Source organism: Augochlora pura, chromosome 7 (assembly GCF_028453695.1).
Source record: "Augochlora pura isolate Apur16 chromosome 7, APUR_v2.2.1, whole genome shotgun sequence".
In the NCBI taxonomy this organism is placed as follows: Eukaryota; Metazoa; Arthropoda; class Insecta; order Hymenoptera; family Halictidae; genus Augochlora; species Augochlora pura.
The window spans coordinates 35076449-35090863 of NC_135778.1; the positions used below are offsets into that span (position 1 = coordinate 35076449).

At 46.8% G+C, this 14415-nt stretch overlaps 1 protein-coding gene across 1 annotated transcript in view; it reads left to right on the top strand.

The window, feature by feature from the left end:
• Window positions 1-13946: 13946 nt before the first annotated feature.
• The window catches only part of LOC144472000 (solute carrier family 7 member 14), a 6545-nt gene continuing 6076 nt past the window's right edge, over window positions 13947-14415 (top strand). Inside the window, exon 1 of the mRNA XM_078184630.1 lies at window positions 13947-13952. Coding sequence (XP_078040756.1) covers window positions 13947-13952 — 6 coding nt within the window. The remainder of the gene's footprint in view (window positions 13953-14415) is intronic.

A 14415-nucleotide genomic window follows, 5' to 3' on the forward strand; every position in this document is an offset into this window, starting at 1 on the left:
GAATTTTTTTTCTACTTTTAAACGTCCGAATAACGCCATTCGGTGCAGCGTTAAAACGTCCAAACTGTTCGTTAAATTACCGATAGCACATAGCCGTCGGTATTCTCAGCGTCCTTTACCACATTTGATTGTAGTTCCGTCATTTCTCCGTTAGATAGTATCGAGAATAAGGTGCACGTTCCATCTGCCGGAGAATTGTGAAATTAATTTGGCGAATAGTTTGGGTGTTTTACCGCTGCACTAAGTGGCGCTATGCGGACGTTTGAATTCGGAAAAATAAAACAGTTTATTTTATGCTTTCCCATTGATAATTTAAAGTGTGACGGTGATTAAATCAGGGCGAATGTACTTTGCGATAGGCACATCTTAATTGGGAAAAAGTTAAGATAGTTTACCATAAATTGAATGACCGGGTGCGTCGACGTTCGATGATCAAGTTTCGGGAAAAATCATTTCCAATTATAGCTGACAGAGTACACTGTGTAGTAGGTGCACTGTAATTTGCAAATAACTACATTAATACGCTAGAGATTGAAAAAAACAACGACTCTTAGATTTTGCATTTCCGATGCGGATAATCAACTCGCAATTAACGCGCGATCGATTCTCGATTAAGTGAAATAAATCAGTAGAAGCTGCTGTAAAAATGCTATCGCTATTATCCTGATACGATATTATTATGTACGTCGCGTCCAAGTTGAATGGACCCGTGAAAGAACCTGATACCGATTGATAATCGCGCATTCCGTATGTTTTCAGGTATGACCCTCGCTTCTCGTGCGCCAGGATTCGACGAATTTCACAATTTCTACGATTCGCCGACGCGCCGGCGTACGAGCTTGATCTGACGTAATGTCGTTACGTCAGAACGTGGTTCTGGCACGCAAGCGGGATAGTACGCGTGGGTGTGCTGGCAAAGGACAGCGAACAGGGGTGCAGGGTGAGCCGGAGAGGGGGTAGAACGTCAATAGGAGAATCTTTTACGCGCATGGTGGGAGGATCGGTCGAAAAGAGGGGCGAGCATAGGGGGTTGCGACGGAGGGTGGGCTGGAATCAGGGCTGTAACAAGGGGTGCGTCTTAAATCCGCTCAAGGACATCCGGCGACTCTGACGTTTCCAGCAACTGTTGAATATTAACTGTCTCCGTAATAAATATCTTTCTTTTCCTAGCGTTCCCCGTGCCCTTCGCGGAGAAGGAAGGAGACCGACGACCGCTTCACGCAAAATTCTATCGGATTCTCTTCTTTCGGCCTCAGTTTCCCATCGAGGTTGCAGTCTGCGTCCCGTAACGGCCGGATGACCCTTGCCTCGTTTTTACGAGGCCGTGCCCTCTCATCGGCCAAGGTTTCCCGCTTCGGTTTTCCATCCCTTCGGCCTCTTTACGGCTACGCAGCACCGCCTACCGCTAGGAACGACAGGGACGACGACGTCGGGGATGGCCAACGCGGGAGGGGGGGCGAAAATAGTCGGCGCAGTAACTCCTCGCATAGTTCTCGTTCGAGTACGTCGTTTCGAATAATTCAATGCGTTCGCTATAATTATCACGGTGAAATCTATCGATCGACGATTCCCGGACGCCGGACGCACGCTTCCTGGCCCCCCGCGAATCAACAACCCGCCCGCTACCCACTTGGAAACTCCCTCCGCGAGAGCCAAGGAAACTCGTGGAATCGTTCGCACGGGAGCCTGAAAAGCGGCGAAGACCTTCGTAGAGAACTTCGGCTAATAGCTTTAACGGATAGACCGAATATCTCCGGAAGACTTAGAAGAGGACGGTCGGGCGACGTAACGGGAGGCGACCGAAAAATAAGTCGTTGAAATCATCCGGGTGCCGGGCCGATGCGTCGCCTCGACTCCTTCGAGCATCGACTCCCCTGGAACACGGCAATCCCGAGTCTGTTACTGATCTTTGAAGCGACGCTCCCTACGACTCGGTTGCCGTTGTCCGTATTCAGTGGTCGCCGAATGGCGTAAGATCCGCGGGTTCGCCGTTTCCTAGCTCACGGGTCGGATCAAAACAAGTCCTGTCCATTCAATCAACCTAGAAAGCCCGACGCGTACAGGCAACGGTCCGGATAGACGCGTATCTAGATGACACGTCTGCGTACACCATTCAGCCGAGGGCCGGGGGCCGAGGGATGCTCTTCGTAGTGTTCGAAACCACTACGCGGCAGGGGTGGCTCGCCAAAGGGGATAAGTTGTTACCGTTATGGGGGGCCACTACCAGGCCCGTAGCCACTTTGGGTTTTCCTCGATTCCGGTACAACAAACGCCGAATTTTTCATTGAGAAACTTAGATTCGAGACGATGGGAATTTCAACTCCGATGGACGAGATTCGGACGAGGGGATGGATAGAAACCATCTCCGGGAACCGCAACCGGTGCTGTTCGACGAGGCTTCTGCCGAGCTTGGCGCCCAAGGCCAGCGGCTTTAGCGTCTGAAATTTTGAATTTTATCACAGTAGAGATTCCGCTTTCCAATCATTTATTAACATATAATACAACATATATAACATATTATTATTTATTAACATATTGTTATTTATTAACATATATAACATTTCCGATCAAATGTAACGGTGGCCATCCGATATTCTCAGCGAAGCATGCTCGCATCGTAAGATAACGATTCACGGCAGCAGGATTACTGAAAATTCTACGCGAGGCTTGATTCTACAATGACACTGTATATACAAATAGAATAAAAAGATACATAGAACGCGGACGCGCCTGCTTAACGGTGGGGCCAGCGTTCGAACGCGATCGAGGGAATGCGAACAATTCGGAAGCGAACTAATGCGAGTAGAGCACCGTGCGGAGAAAAGTGTGTTTGGAGCACCGGGGGCGTTCGTTCGGATGGTACGTCACCGAGTTTCGTCGGCGTAGGAAGGGGTAGCGTGGACACGGGATCAGCGGCGTATCATCCGGAGGGGGTTCCAGCAGGGTGCTAGCGATGGGATCGATCCACGAATTCTCAGATTGTGTAGATTTCAAGCAGACCTTTGTCCTTCTACGCGCCGAGGTCACTTCCTGGGTTTAGAATTTTTGCGAAAAACTAGTCCGCGAAGGGTTCGTTGACAACGAAGATTCGTCGACAATTCAAGATGCTCCGCGGTCGTTCGTCGGTCCTCGGATCGGTTGCTTTGTAAATTCTCGTGGCGTTTGGACGATTCGTGTGTCCGTTCGATCCCATCGTGCCTCCGTCGAAAGGGAGGAATAGGAAGGTGGGGGGGGATCGTGGTAGGAAAGAGGGAGGTTGATTCGCGAGTGGGAGTCGAGGGTGCAGGTGGGGCTGGCGCCGAGGGTGGGATAAGGCAGACGGCTGGAGAAGGAGAGAGAGGCGAGAGAGCGTAACCCCACGGCACCCGTATGTGTCGCACTAAAATGTGACTCTGGCCAGCAGCACCGAGAGCCGTGTGTGTCGAGAGAGCGAGCGAGAGAGCGAGTGCGCGCGAGACAGAGAGAGAGAGAAAGAGAGAGAGAGCGAGAGGACGAGAGCAAGAGAGAAAGAGAAAGAGAAAGAGAGAGAGAGAGAGAGAGAGTCGTGTGTGTCGGAATTTTCGTTAGTTTCGAACGCGGCTACGAGCTGGTCCGGGCGCGTAGAACGACGAAGGTGAATCGAAAGGTCGCGGAACAAAAGACGACACAGCCGGCCTGGAGTGTCTGAAGAACCGGAAGAAGAGGAAACAGAAGAAGCGGAAGAAGAGAAAGAGTCGGAGAGGCGAGGCAGAGGCAGTGGTGGAAGAGGTTCTAGCTTCGACCTGGCCGGGAGCTAGAGGGGCGCGGACCACCGGATACCCAAACTCTAGTCGAGCCAGCCAGGACCAGGAAGAGGACCAAGAAGAGGCCTCCGGCGAACGCGGCAGGATTTGTGCTGGGCTGGTGGCAGGCTGACTCGCGACAGAGACGGACACGGCAGAGACGGGACGCGGACGGCGACGTCATGCGAATCTAATTGAGACACTGCTGGATGACACCTCGGCGGATATAGGCGGGCAGGTGCACTGTCACGGCCTGGGAGGACGAGGACGAGCCTGGTCGGCTCGATGACCGGCCGGGAGTAGTTTAGTATCTTTACCAACCGTGACCTGTGTGATTCTTTGTGGGAGCCGGGATACGGGGATTCACGCGACACCACCGGCCGCTAAACAGGTAAGTTTCCAAAATTTTACGTTCCCGTTCCGCTTCGAAATTGTCTCCGATCATTATGCACGCTTCTGCCGAACCCCTTCGCGAATGCTTGCAACCGGAAGCCTCGTCGGTAACCGTATCCTTTAGATCTCCGGATCAAATTTTCTCTCGTCGATGGTATCCGTTGTCTCGTCCGTCGTGGTCGATCCCCTAACCGCCAGCGTATCCACGCTGCTCGCTCCAAACAGTCCACTTTACTCTAATCTGGCTCGGTTTAGCCTATCCAGATTAGAGATCACCTGCACCGATCGATAACGATAGATCCTGGACACCAGTTGATCTTGGATCGCACTCGCACAGCTGACTTTGCAGCTGACTCGGCGACAATTAGGCCAACGACGTTCGCCTCGCGGTTTAATCGCAGAGGGGCCGTGTAGCAAGTGCAGAACGCCGTGAAACGGGGCTACAATAGCCGTGAGAAGGGTCGAAGGTTGCTGGGAGATTGCCGTTGCTTAGCGGTTCGTTAAAAATCGGAGAAATTGTCCTTCTCGTTGCCTGCTTCCCCGAAGTTCATTTTCCTCGAAATTGATTCGGCGAGATGAAAGACGGGCTCCGTCGCCGTCGCTGCAAATCCGTTTCCTCCGGATCGCCCGATTGGCCATTTTAAACCAGCTTTCCATCGCGAAACGAAACATCGCCGCTGCTTTTATTCTTCGTTTGCGATCTTCTTTCTACGTTCGTTAATGAGATTTTCGACGGCGGAAAACGAAACCTTTAGGCAAATTCAGGTGTAGCAGGTGGATCGAAACTCAGGGTGGAAATGGCGCGATTTCTTAACGCAGAGAGAACCGGAACCGCGTTCGATCCTGGTATTCTTAGACTTCCCTCCCCGGAGAACGAACGATGATCCCAGAGTTGGAATAGGTTATGCCATCGGCCGAATAAAAGCTCGTAGTTAGTGGTCGCAATGTTGCGGATTTTTACGCGAGATTAAAATGATCCGAAACCGTTGCAAGGAATTAGTAACAATGTATTGTTAAAGTAACAATGTTAGTAAAGTAACAATGCATTTCTTCTGTCGACGACGTTAATCGATCGCTGAAGAATGTAAGAATATTCTGAGACTCTTCCAACGTGAAATCGAGGGGGTGCGAAACGAGTAAGTATAATTCAAATCAGGGAAAACACTCGGAAAGCTGAGTGCTCTGACGTATTAATTATAATTTATTCAAACCATTGAGCAGAGAAAAATTTCCTAACTGTCTTGCAGAGAGAAAGAGAGAGCGAGTTCTTTCAACCCCGAACGAGCCACTTCTTCGATGATCTCGCGTTTTGTTATCGCCGAACGCGGGGGATATTTGGACAAAGGTGAATTAATGAAAGGGAACCAAGGGAGATTGAGGGTAAAAAGGGATCGATCTCCTAATGGGCTCCGTTAACGGAGAGAACTGGAAGCGTTCGATCCCCCTGGCCCCCCCTCCAGGCTCTCCTCATCCTCTTTTCCCGGGGGAACTTTCATCCCCCGTTGCAATATGTCCGTTATCTCCGTTCACTCGCAGCGTTTCATAGCTGTTGTAGGGGCTGATTTATGTTAGCCGGCAGCACGGCGGCGTGAAACCACTGTTCGATCATGGTCGACCGGTTTCTGATCTCGGCGTTCGCTCGCCGGCCGCGATCCTCCTCCTACGCTCCGCAAATTGCTTCGCCTCGCGGATCTCTGCTCTCCGCTCCTTGCTCTCGGCTCGTGTCGTTCCGCAGGACAATTTTCAATTGTTCCACCGGCGAACGTGTGTCGCATTGTTTCGCGACACGGTCGTCCCTGCCTTGACCGTCTTCGGGAGCATTGGCTGCAGGATTATTCGTCGCAGTGCTCGCGAGCCGAGGAACGACGGACGGCTATTCCTCCGTTGATTTACAAAAGTCGAGAGAGATTTCTCTCCGATCAGCAGCTGTCTCGCTCTATTTGGAAATCTGACCTTGCGACAAGTCAATTTAATGAATCTCTACGGAATTTGTAACTGTAGGGTCAGCGTTAATTAGCGTCGCGAGGTTATGTCAGGTTATGTATATAATATATATTAATTCAAGATAGCAACGATCGTAAGGAACGCGGACAATTTCTATTTCGCGTAAAGATCCGCAGGTCTAATTAGATCGGAATCCCGAGCGCGGCGCGACCAGCGACAGGCACGAGCTGGCATTTCTCGGATCCGGTTGGTAAACAGAGAGCATCTACGACGTAAGATTGCTCGACGGGGCCTAAACGAAGTCGGATCCCTCCTCCGGCGGATGGGCTGATTCGATTAGACCGTGGATCCGAGCGGCTCCTGACAGTGACATTAAACGGCCTACGAGCATCGAGGCCGCGCGCATCCTATCGCATCGTATTTCCGTGACTGATCGACCAAACAGTTAAGCTGCTCGTCGTAAACGCGAGGTTCTCCTCGAGAGAGCGAGCGAGAGAGAGAGAGAGAGAGAGCAGGATAGAATATTCGGAACGGTCGTTCCGTCGACGGTCGCGAACATAACCTGTTCGACGCACGCGACGATCGCAATATTTTCCCAGAATCCAGGCAATCTAACGCGATGAAACGCGTTGTTACGACTTCTGGCAACGTAGCACGGCTTCGACGACACTTTCGGCGTTCTCCCGCCGTCTCTAAAAGTTTCGACGTTCCGGAAGAACGACGCTTCTTATTTCATCTTTCGACGATTGTTAACCTTTTGGGTACGGCGCGCTGCTATAGTGGCTTTCGCGAATGGTTCGTGCTTTACTCAATTGTTTCATTATTTATTAAAGCAAAAACAATTAAAGTGAAAGTGTGTATATACAATACATTAAGAAAAGAATATATATTTTTAATACTATTAGGTCGTTCGGAAAGTCGTTTCCTTTTTTTTTTGGGTGGAAATGAAACACAATAGATTACTAAACAAAAACTATTGCAAAGACTCGAACAAAATTTTTAGCAAACAAGACTTACTATATCAGTTGTCCAAATATATAATGATTATGCAGCTTAAGCGTGAAGTTGGCTGTGAAAAAATTAAGTCTTTTCTTGGGAAAAACGAAATTACTTTCCGAACAACCTAATATATATATATATATAGATATACGGAAAAAAATATATATTAAGAGAAAATGGTAATTTCATTACGAAAAACTTTATCTGCGCAAAATCCTGCCGTACCTAAAAGGTTAAGCAACACTTCCTGTAATTTTCAAACTTTATTGGAGACGTTGTATTCCGGTTTCAATGTTCCGACGGACGCTGGCGCGTTCTCTTCAAGGTTATGTTTCTCTCGCGACAAACTAATCACTTAATTGTTCGCGCTCGGAGCCGTTTTAACGTTGAATCGAAAGCAAGCGTTACGGTCCACGTTCGTTCCATGTTACACGGCTCGTTCCATTTTACGGAACGCGAAATCGAGTCTCACGATTCGCGAATTACTTTCGATCCTTTATTCGAGATTTAATTAACGCGGAAATTATTTTGGAACGCGACAGAGTTTCTAATTGTGTTCCCGGTGTCGTCGTTCGAGCGCGAAAGCGTGAAACGCGGAACGACGTCGCGCGAAAGACAATTCGTCTCTAAATAGAATGTTGCGTGGGTGGAGTTTTCAATGACGGCTATACCGAAAATGAGGTATCGCGCGAACGGATTGGATCGAAGACCTTCGGGACCCGGCCGACTAATGAGCGGCGATTAATCGGATCCAGTCGAGTCAGTTTGAAAGCCGCGCGAGGGTCGACAGGCCGGCTCTCTCTCTCTCTCTCTCTCTCTCTCTCGCAGCTGGCCGCTCGTATTTATGGAAAAAAGACGATCGTGATTCCCATCGATAGCCGATACAAGCGCCATGGATCCCAGACCAATTTCTCGTTAAACAACCTCTGCCCCGCCTGTACACTGCCGGCCAAAAGTATCTCGCCGGATTATCGCCGGATTATCTTCGTATCGTCGTCGTTTCACGAACCCCCGGGATGAAATATCGTTTAGCGACGAGCGCGAAACTGTAATAAAATAAATCGCTTTTTAAACCGACCGAGCGAATTCGCGATCGTCGAGCCTCGGATCTCTTCCAATCGTTGCGATCTTCGATACGTTGTTTGGACAAAATTCTGTTGGAAAAATTGCGCTCGAAATAAAGTTCGCGAATTCGAGGATAAAAAAGTTCCGAGAGTGTTCTATTTGATCGCCAAGATCGTCGAGCTTTGAATATCATTTTTAGCTCGCGCAGTATCGTGCGAGATAATCTAGCTCCAAATGGATATTAACCCTTTGTACTCGAAGCCATTTTAATTGCAATTCTAAAATAACTTTTTTGACATTCAGCATTTGTATTTTGTAAAACAAAATGAATTTTATACACGTGAAATTTGAATCTTGTAACAGGCGTGACAATAGTTATACTTTCAATAATTTTTCAAATCTAATTTTTCGTAATATAAAAATTATTTTGGTACGTGTTGTAACGATTTTAGTGGTGCCTCAGGGTCACCGCTCGAGTGCAAAGGTTGTAAGTCGAGAACCAACGTTCCCCGTCCACTCCATTTTATTACCAAGATTGCCAGGCTCGAGGAAACATCGTCAAACGTGTAAAATCTTCGACGAAGAGACAATTCTGCGGGAGGAGACCGACACAGGCGTCAACCGACACGATTGGCCGGCCGGTTGGTCCCTAACCACGATCGTCGATCCTCAAACATCGTCGAACATAAGCGATCCTCAAACATCGTCGAACATAAGCGATCCTCAAACATCGTCGAACATAAGCGATCCTCAAACATCGTCAAACATAAGCGATCCTCAAACATCGTCGAACATAAGCGATCCTCAAACATCGTCAAACATAAGCGGTCCTCAAACATCGTCAAACATAAGCGATCCTCAAACATCGTCAAACATAAGCGATCCTCGGCCGGGACAAGCTCGTGCGAGAATTATGGCATTCCGGGTCCAGGATAGAGCCACCGCTGTCTCCGTGATCGTGGAGGCTGGAACAGCTGGAGCCCGCCGATAAAATCTCGGCAAGACACCGCGAGCGAGATATTGCGAGCGTTATCAAGGATCCCGGTGTACCGTGCGCCATTATCGAGATGATGAAGCGTCCTGCCGGTGAAAAGGACCGCGCCTTCCAGGAGGCCTCACAAAGACAGCCTCGTCCTTTTGTGGACCGGTTCGTTTCCCTTGATCCCGCGGTACTTTTGGCTGGCAGTGTATGCGGCACGCGATTGTGCTCCCCGTGCCGCGCCATTGATATTCATGCCGAGCGGAGCGTGCCGGGGCGCAGCGTTTCCCTATTTCCCCGGCGTTTTTTCCTCTCCTCTCCCTTCTCCCCCTCCCCTATCGACCCTATCAAACACCGTGCCAGGGGCCGGCCCGATTATATTTACGGGGAGACGTCGCTTGTTTCTCGTTGGAATCGACGGAAACTGTTGTCTCCCCGGAGGAGAGCGCTCCGACCGGCTCGAAAATGGCCGCGGCACGAAAATTCGACGAAGCGTTCGCGACAAAACCCGGACCGAAAAACGCGCGAGCCGATGCATTTTTCGACGACCGACGGTCCGGCCGTCGTTAATTAATTCGTTTAACGAGCAGATTTCCGGCGCCGCGGGGCTCGTTAGAACGTGGAAATCTCACGAAAAACTCGCGGCAACGAAACCATCGGATTCAACGGTGTCCTGTTGCGTTCCAATAAAAACGACTTTTTCCTTTTTTTTTTTAAACAATGCTTACTTCTCGATACTTATTGCCAGAGTTCTGCTTTTATCGCGGCGAGAAACAACGCGATAGGTATTGCCTCTCGTATCGGTCGGTAAAGAGTTAATAAGCGTTGACCCCTTGCACTATGATTCCTTTCACGCTGCGTTGATTAGCATTTATTTATCCCTAACACATCTTCCTTAACACGTTCGTCGCCACGTCACCCATATCTGGGTGACATTAATTTCTGACCAATTTTGAGAATTTATTTTCATTGCAATGTATTCGAGCAGAATGAATTCGACTATGATTTTTCGAATGCGAAAGAGTTCTAATGTCATCCCCTATCATAAATGTAAACTTTTTAGTTTTATTTTAACCAATTAAATTGCTTTAATTATGTGGGGATTTTAGTGTCAATTGTCGGCGACGAACGTGTTAATAGGATCAGACAATTTTTGTTTCTTTCATCGTCTTTACGTACTACTTCCATTCACAAATTCTGATAACAGAAGAATCTATTTTCATTTGGATATAGAAGAAATCAATGATATTTATATTTAGTTGATCTTGTGCATGGAATCTGTGTCACGAGTCCGACTGGCTATTACAGCGCAAGGAGTTAACACTTTATCGACCGGCCGTCGATTAATCGACGTTTTGTTCTCAGCGCATACCGACCGGCCGTCGATTATTCGACTTTTGCTCCACATCGCTTACCGACCGGTTGTCGATTAATCGACCTTCGATCTTTGTTAGATTCGGTTAGGTTAGACTGACAAGTAGCAAGCAGCAAGCATTTTTTTTTTTATTAAAGTAAAAGATTCTATTAAATTTGGTTACCCTACGATAACACGAAGCGTAAAATTTTACCAGAGCTTAAGAAAAGCGCATATATTCCCGCGCGTCGATCTAGGCCGAAACCGAGCCGGTGTCTCGGACGATCTGCGGCTGAATGGACGGTGAAAAGGGCATAGTATGTTCGAACCGCTACCGGTCGGTAAAGTGTTAATAAGAAGAGTCTATAGAAGCGTACAGGGTCAGGAAACAACGTTCTCCCCGATTACAAAGAGAAGCTAATGGAAGATCGTTTTCTGGCGCATCCATCGGATAAATCCAACGGGTCTTAGCCGCCCACGCGCAGAGGGAATTTGTCTAGAGCGGAATCCGTCGGCTAATTGTCACTGGGAAACCGGCCGAGGCTGGTTCCTCCGATGTTTAATTCAGCCTCGCGGTAGAAGAGGCGCGCGGGGGCGGTCGGACGCATGAATTCGTACTTGACCCGGTTCTCCATGCTGGTTTTTTCAAGAAGCCGAGCCAAGGAACGTTGTTAGCCCGCCGCCGCCGCCGCGCGGTCCGCTCGGGTCTCCGGATAGGAATTTACGGAAGACCGCGTTCGGTTGATCCTAATTGAACCGTTGACTTTTTCCACGTCGACCCGTTGCACGTGGCAGCGACGGGGAACGCGTCGCGACGCCCAGGTGTTGACGCGCCTGCCTCCGCTCTCCAATCGGTCGACTCCCGATATATCGATTCCACCGTCCCCGCGACCGGTCCGTGCATACCCCGTCCGACCAACGGTGTGCCTTATCTCCTGGCGGGCTCCGTGTCCGACCGGATACCGCAGACGTGCCTTATCTCCTAGCCTAATTTTTGAAACCGCCGCCCTCGAACCTCTCAATTAAACGGTGATTCAGTGCCCCGATCGCGACCTGATATTTTCAAAAAAAATGATAGATTTGATATTTGATTACCGGACGTCGGTTGTCGGGTATTAACCCTTTGTACTCGAGTGACGACTCTGCGCGGCATTAACACGTTGAATGCCACGGGGGTCACCGGTGACCGGCGCGCTCAGATTGATGAAAATATATATAATTTAAACAAATGTTAATACTTATAATTTCTTTTATTATTATCATCGTTTATGTAGTGGTGTGAGGAAATGAATGCCTTATAAAACATCTGAAAATAGTTTTATTTATACATGAAATATAGTTTTATTATGTGACATTATATGTATCGCATAATAGAAAATTCATCGTGGCGCCACGGACAATTCCTGTAAAATGGGCGTGGCATTCAATGTGTTAAAATTGTTGCAACACGTTCCAAAATTATTTTTATAGATATCGCAAAGGTTTAGATTTTTTAAAAATTGTTGAAAATGTAACTCTTATAGGAATCACGTGACTCAATTTCATATGCTTGGAATGAATTTTGTTGTATGAAATGGAAATACTAGAAGCCTGGAAAAATTACTTTAGATTTGCAGTTGAAATGGCTTCGAGTACGAAGGGTTAACCTGATAATGTTGTTGAATTATAAAAAACGTTTACAGCCGAATGACCGGTCGGTAAAGTGATAAGACAGTCCGAAGATCGTTAACCTCTTGGCATAGTTTAACGAGTGAGACTCGCGATCGAGATTTATAACAATAAGTACGTTAGGTATGAATGTTCATTTATCTCCTTTAAGTAGTAATCAAATTTTATTCTCTCGTCACTAATCTTTAAACATTCGAGTAAATGCAGGCACGCGATGGATATTAAATTCCTTTTTCTTCTAAGAAATTAGCGTGGTCGAAAGATTCTGGTCATAGTAATTGTAAAGAAAATGGTACGGCAAGGGGTTGAAGGAATCTCGGAATCTCTCGTCAGTTTCTTTTAACCCCTTGACGTACCATTTTCTTCACAATTACTACGAACAGGAATTTTACAATTAATATAATTTCTTAGAAGGGAAAGAAAATTAATGTTTATTCCGTATCTGAATTTGCTCGAATAATTAAATATTAATAACAAAGGATTACAATTTTATTCCAATTTCAAAGAACAGAATGACATCGATACTTAATAATTTATTACTAGTAATTTCCGTCGCGAGTCGGACTCGTCAAAGTACGGTAAGAGGGGTTAATCGGTTCAGGAAGTTTGTGTTACGAGTCATTTTATTCGGACACCTATCCCGTGTCCGACCAATGGCGAACCCAATCCCCTGGCGCCTCCGCGAATCTTTTTCGTGCGGAGGCTAGGCGTGACGAGATGTCACGGGATTAAAATGACAGTTCGCAAGGTCGATGATCAGGGGCGTTATCCGCGTACCGTTTATCACCGGTGACGATGTTAATTGGCCGGGTTGACAGGCTCGCGCAATTATCCGTGTCGGCGACCGACGCGAAACATTTGCCAGCCGCACCGGCCGCGGGACAACAGGGTTACCCTCCTTTCTGGCTTCTCGGATTCGACGCGCGATCGCTGTTAATTAATTCCTGGTCTCGCTCACGGTCTCGCCGTCGTTTCATTTCGGATCGCGACGCTCCGGCTCGATATCGGTCGGCGACACATTTTTTTGGAAATACTATCTTTCGGTTTCCGCACGCGAACAATCATCGTGGACGCTGATAATTAAATTTGCCGGCCATTATGCGAGTGAAATTATCGAACATGCATGTGGTATTGCAATTACGCTATAGCAAAATGTATAGTCAGTCCCATAAGTATTTGTACCCTCGTTGCTTGTTGAAATCAAGGGACGCGTGTAAGGTTTTGCTATCTAGTTTTTTTAAAAATGAGTTTAATTCATATATTAAATTGTATATTTAATTATTTAATATAAATATTTATGTATATATATATATATATATATATATATATATATATATATTTAAATATAATAATTAATTTTATTTATTGATTTAATATAAAAAATCTGAGGGATAAACTTTGGATTTAATTTACAATTGGTTGTTTGATTAAATGAATCAGTATGAATATAATTAGTCATAAAATTTGATTTATTTTATTGAAAATTTAATAATTTAATTATGTTTTAAATTAAATGATTAAATGCAATGATCTTCTTATTATGAATGAACACATGTATTAAGTTTATTTATATCAAATTATAATGAAATTGATTAACTAATAACAAAAATATATTGATTTTACAATATATTGTATGTATGCGACAAAGTGCGTTTTATTATAGTTCTGTATTAGGCTTTCTCCAAACATTTCCTCTTCCGTCACATCCACAAGATATTAAACAAGATAATAAAAATTGTATTGAAAAATTTTACACGATTTCGACAGATTTCTCTTATAAGCAATGAGGGTACGAATACTTGTGGGACTGACTCTATATTCGCGCGTATAAAGAACGTTCCAAAAACATCGAACAATCTAGAAATCGAAGGTGGCCGAGGTAATCATCAACGATTTCGGAATCGACGGTTTCGGCCCGGCGTGCTCGGTGGTAATCGGTTCACCGGCGAGCGAAGAAATTGAAAATATTGATCAGAAGTTGGCGGGGAAAGTTTTAAAGTAATCACCGCAGCCATTAGGCGGCGGAGGGTGTTCGGTAGACCGTAAAGTGATTTCGAGGTTGATTTTGTCGGGGTAGGGGAAAAAAGGCAGCGGCAGAAATTGCGAGACCGTGTAGAATTTTCTGGGACACAGCGGCGTAGAATATCGATGAGCCGTTGTTTTCCCAGGCACGGCCGAGACGCCGCGGAAACACCGATCTCGTAACGTTCTCGATATCAAGACCGGAGCGAGAAGAAAAAAACAACAACAAC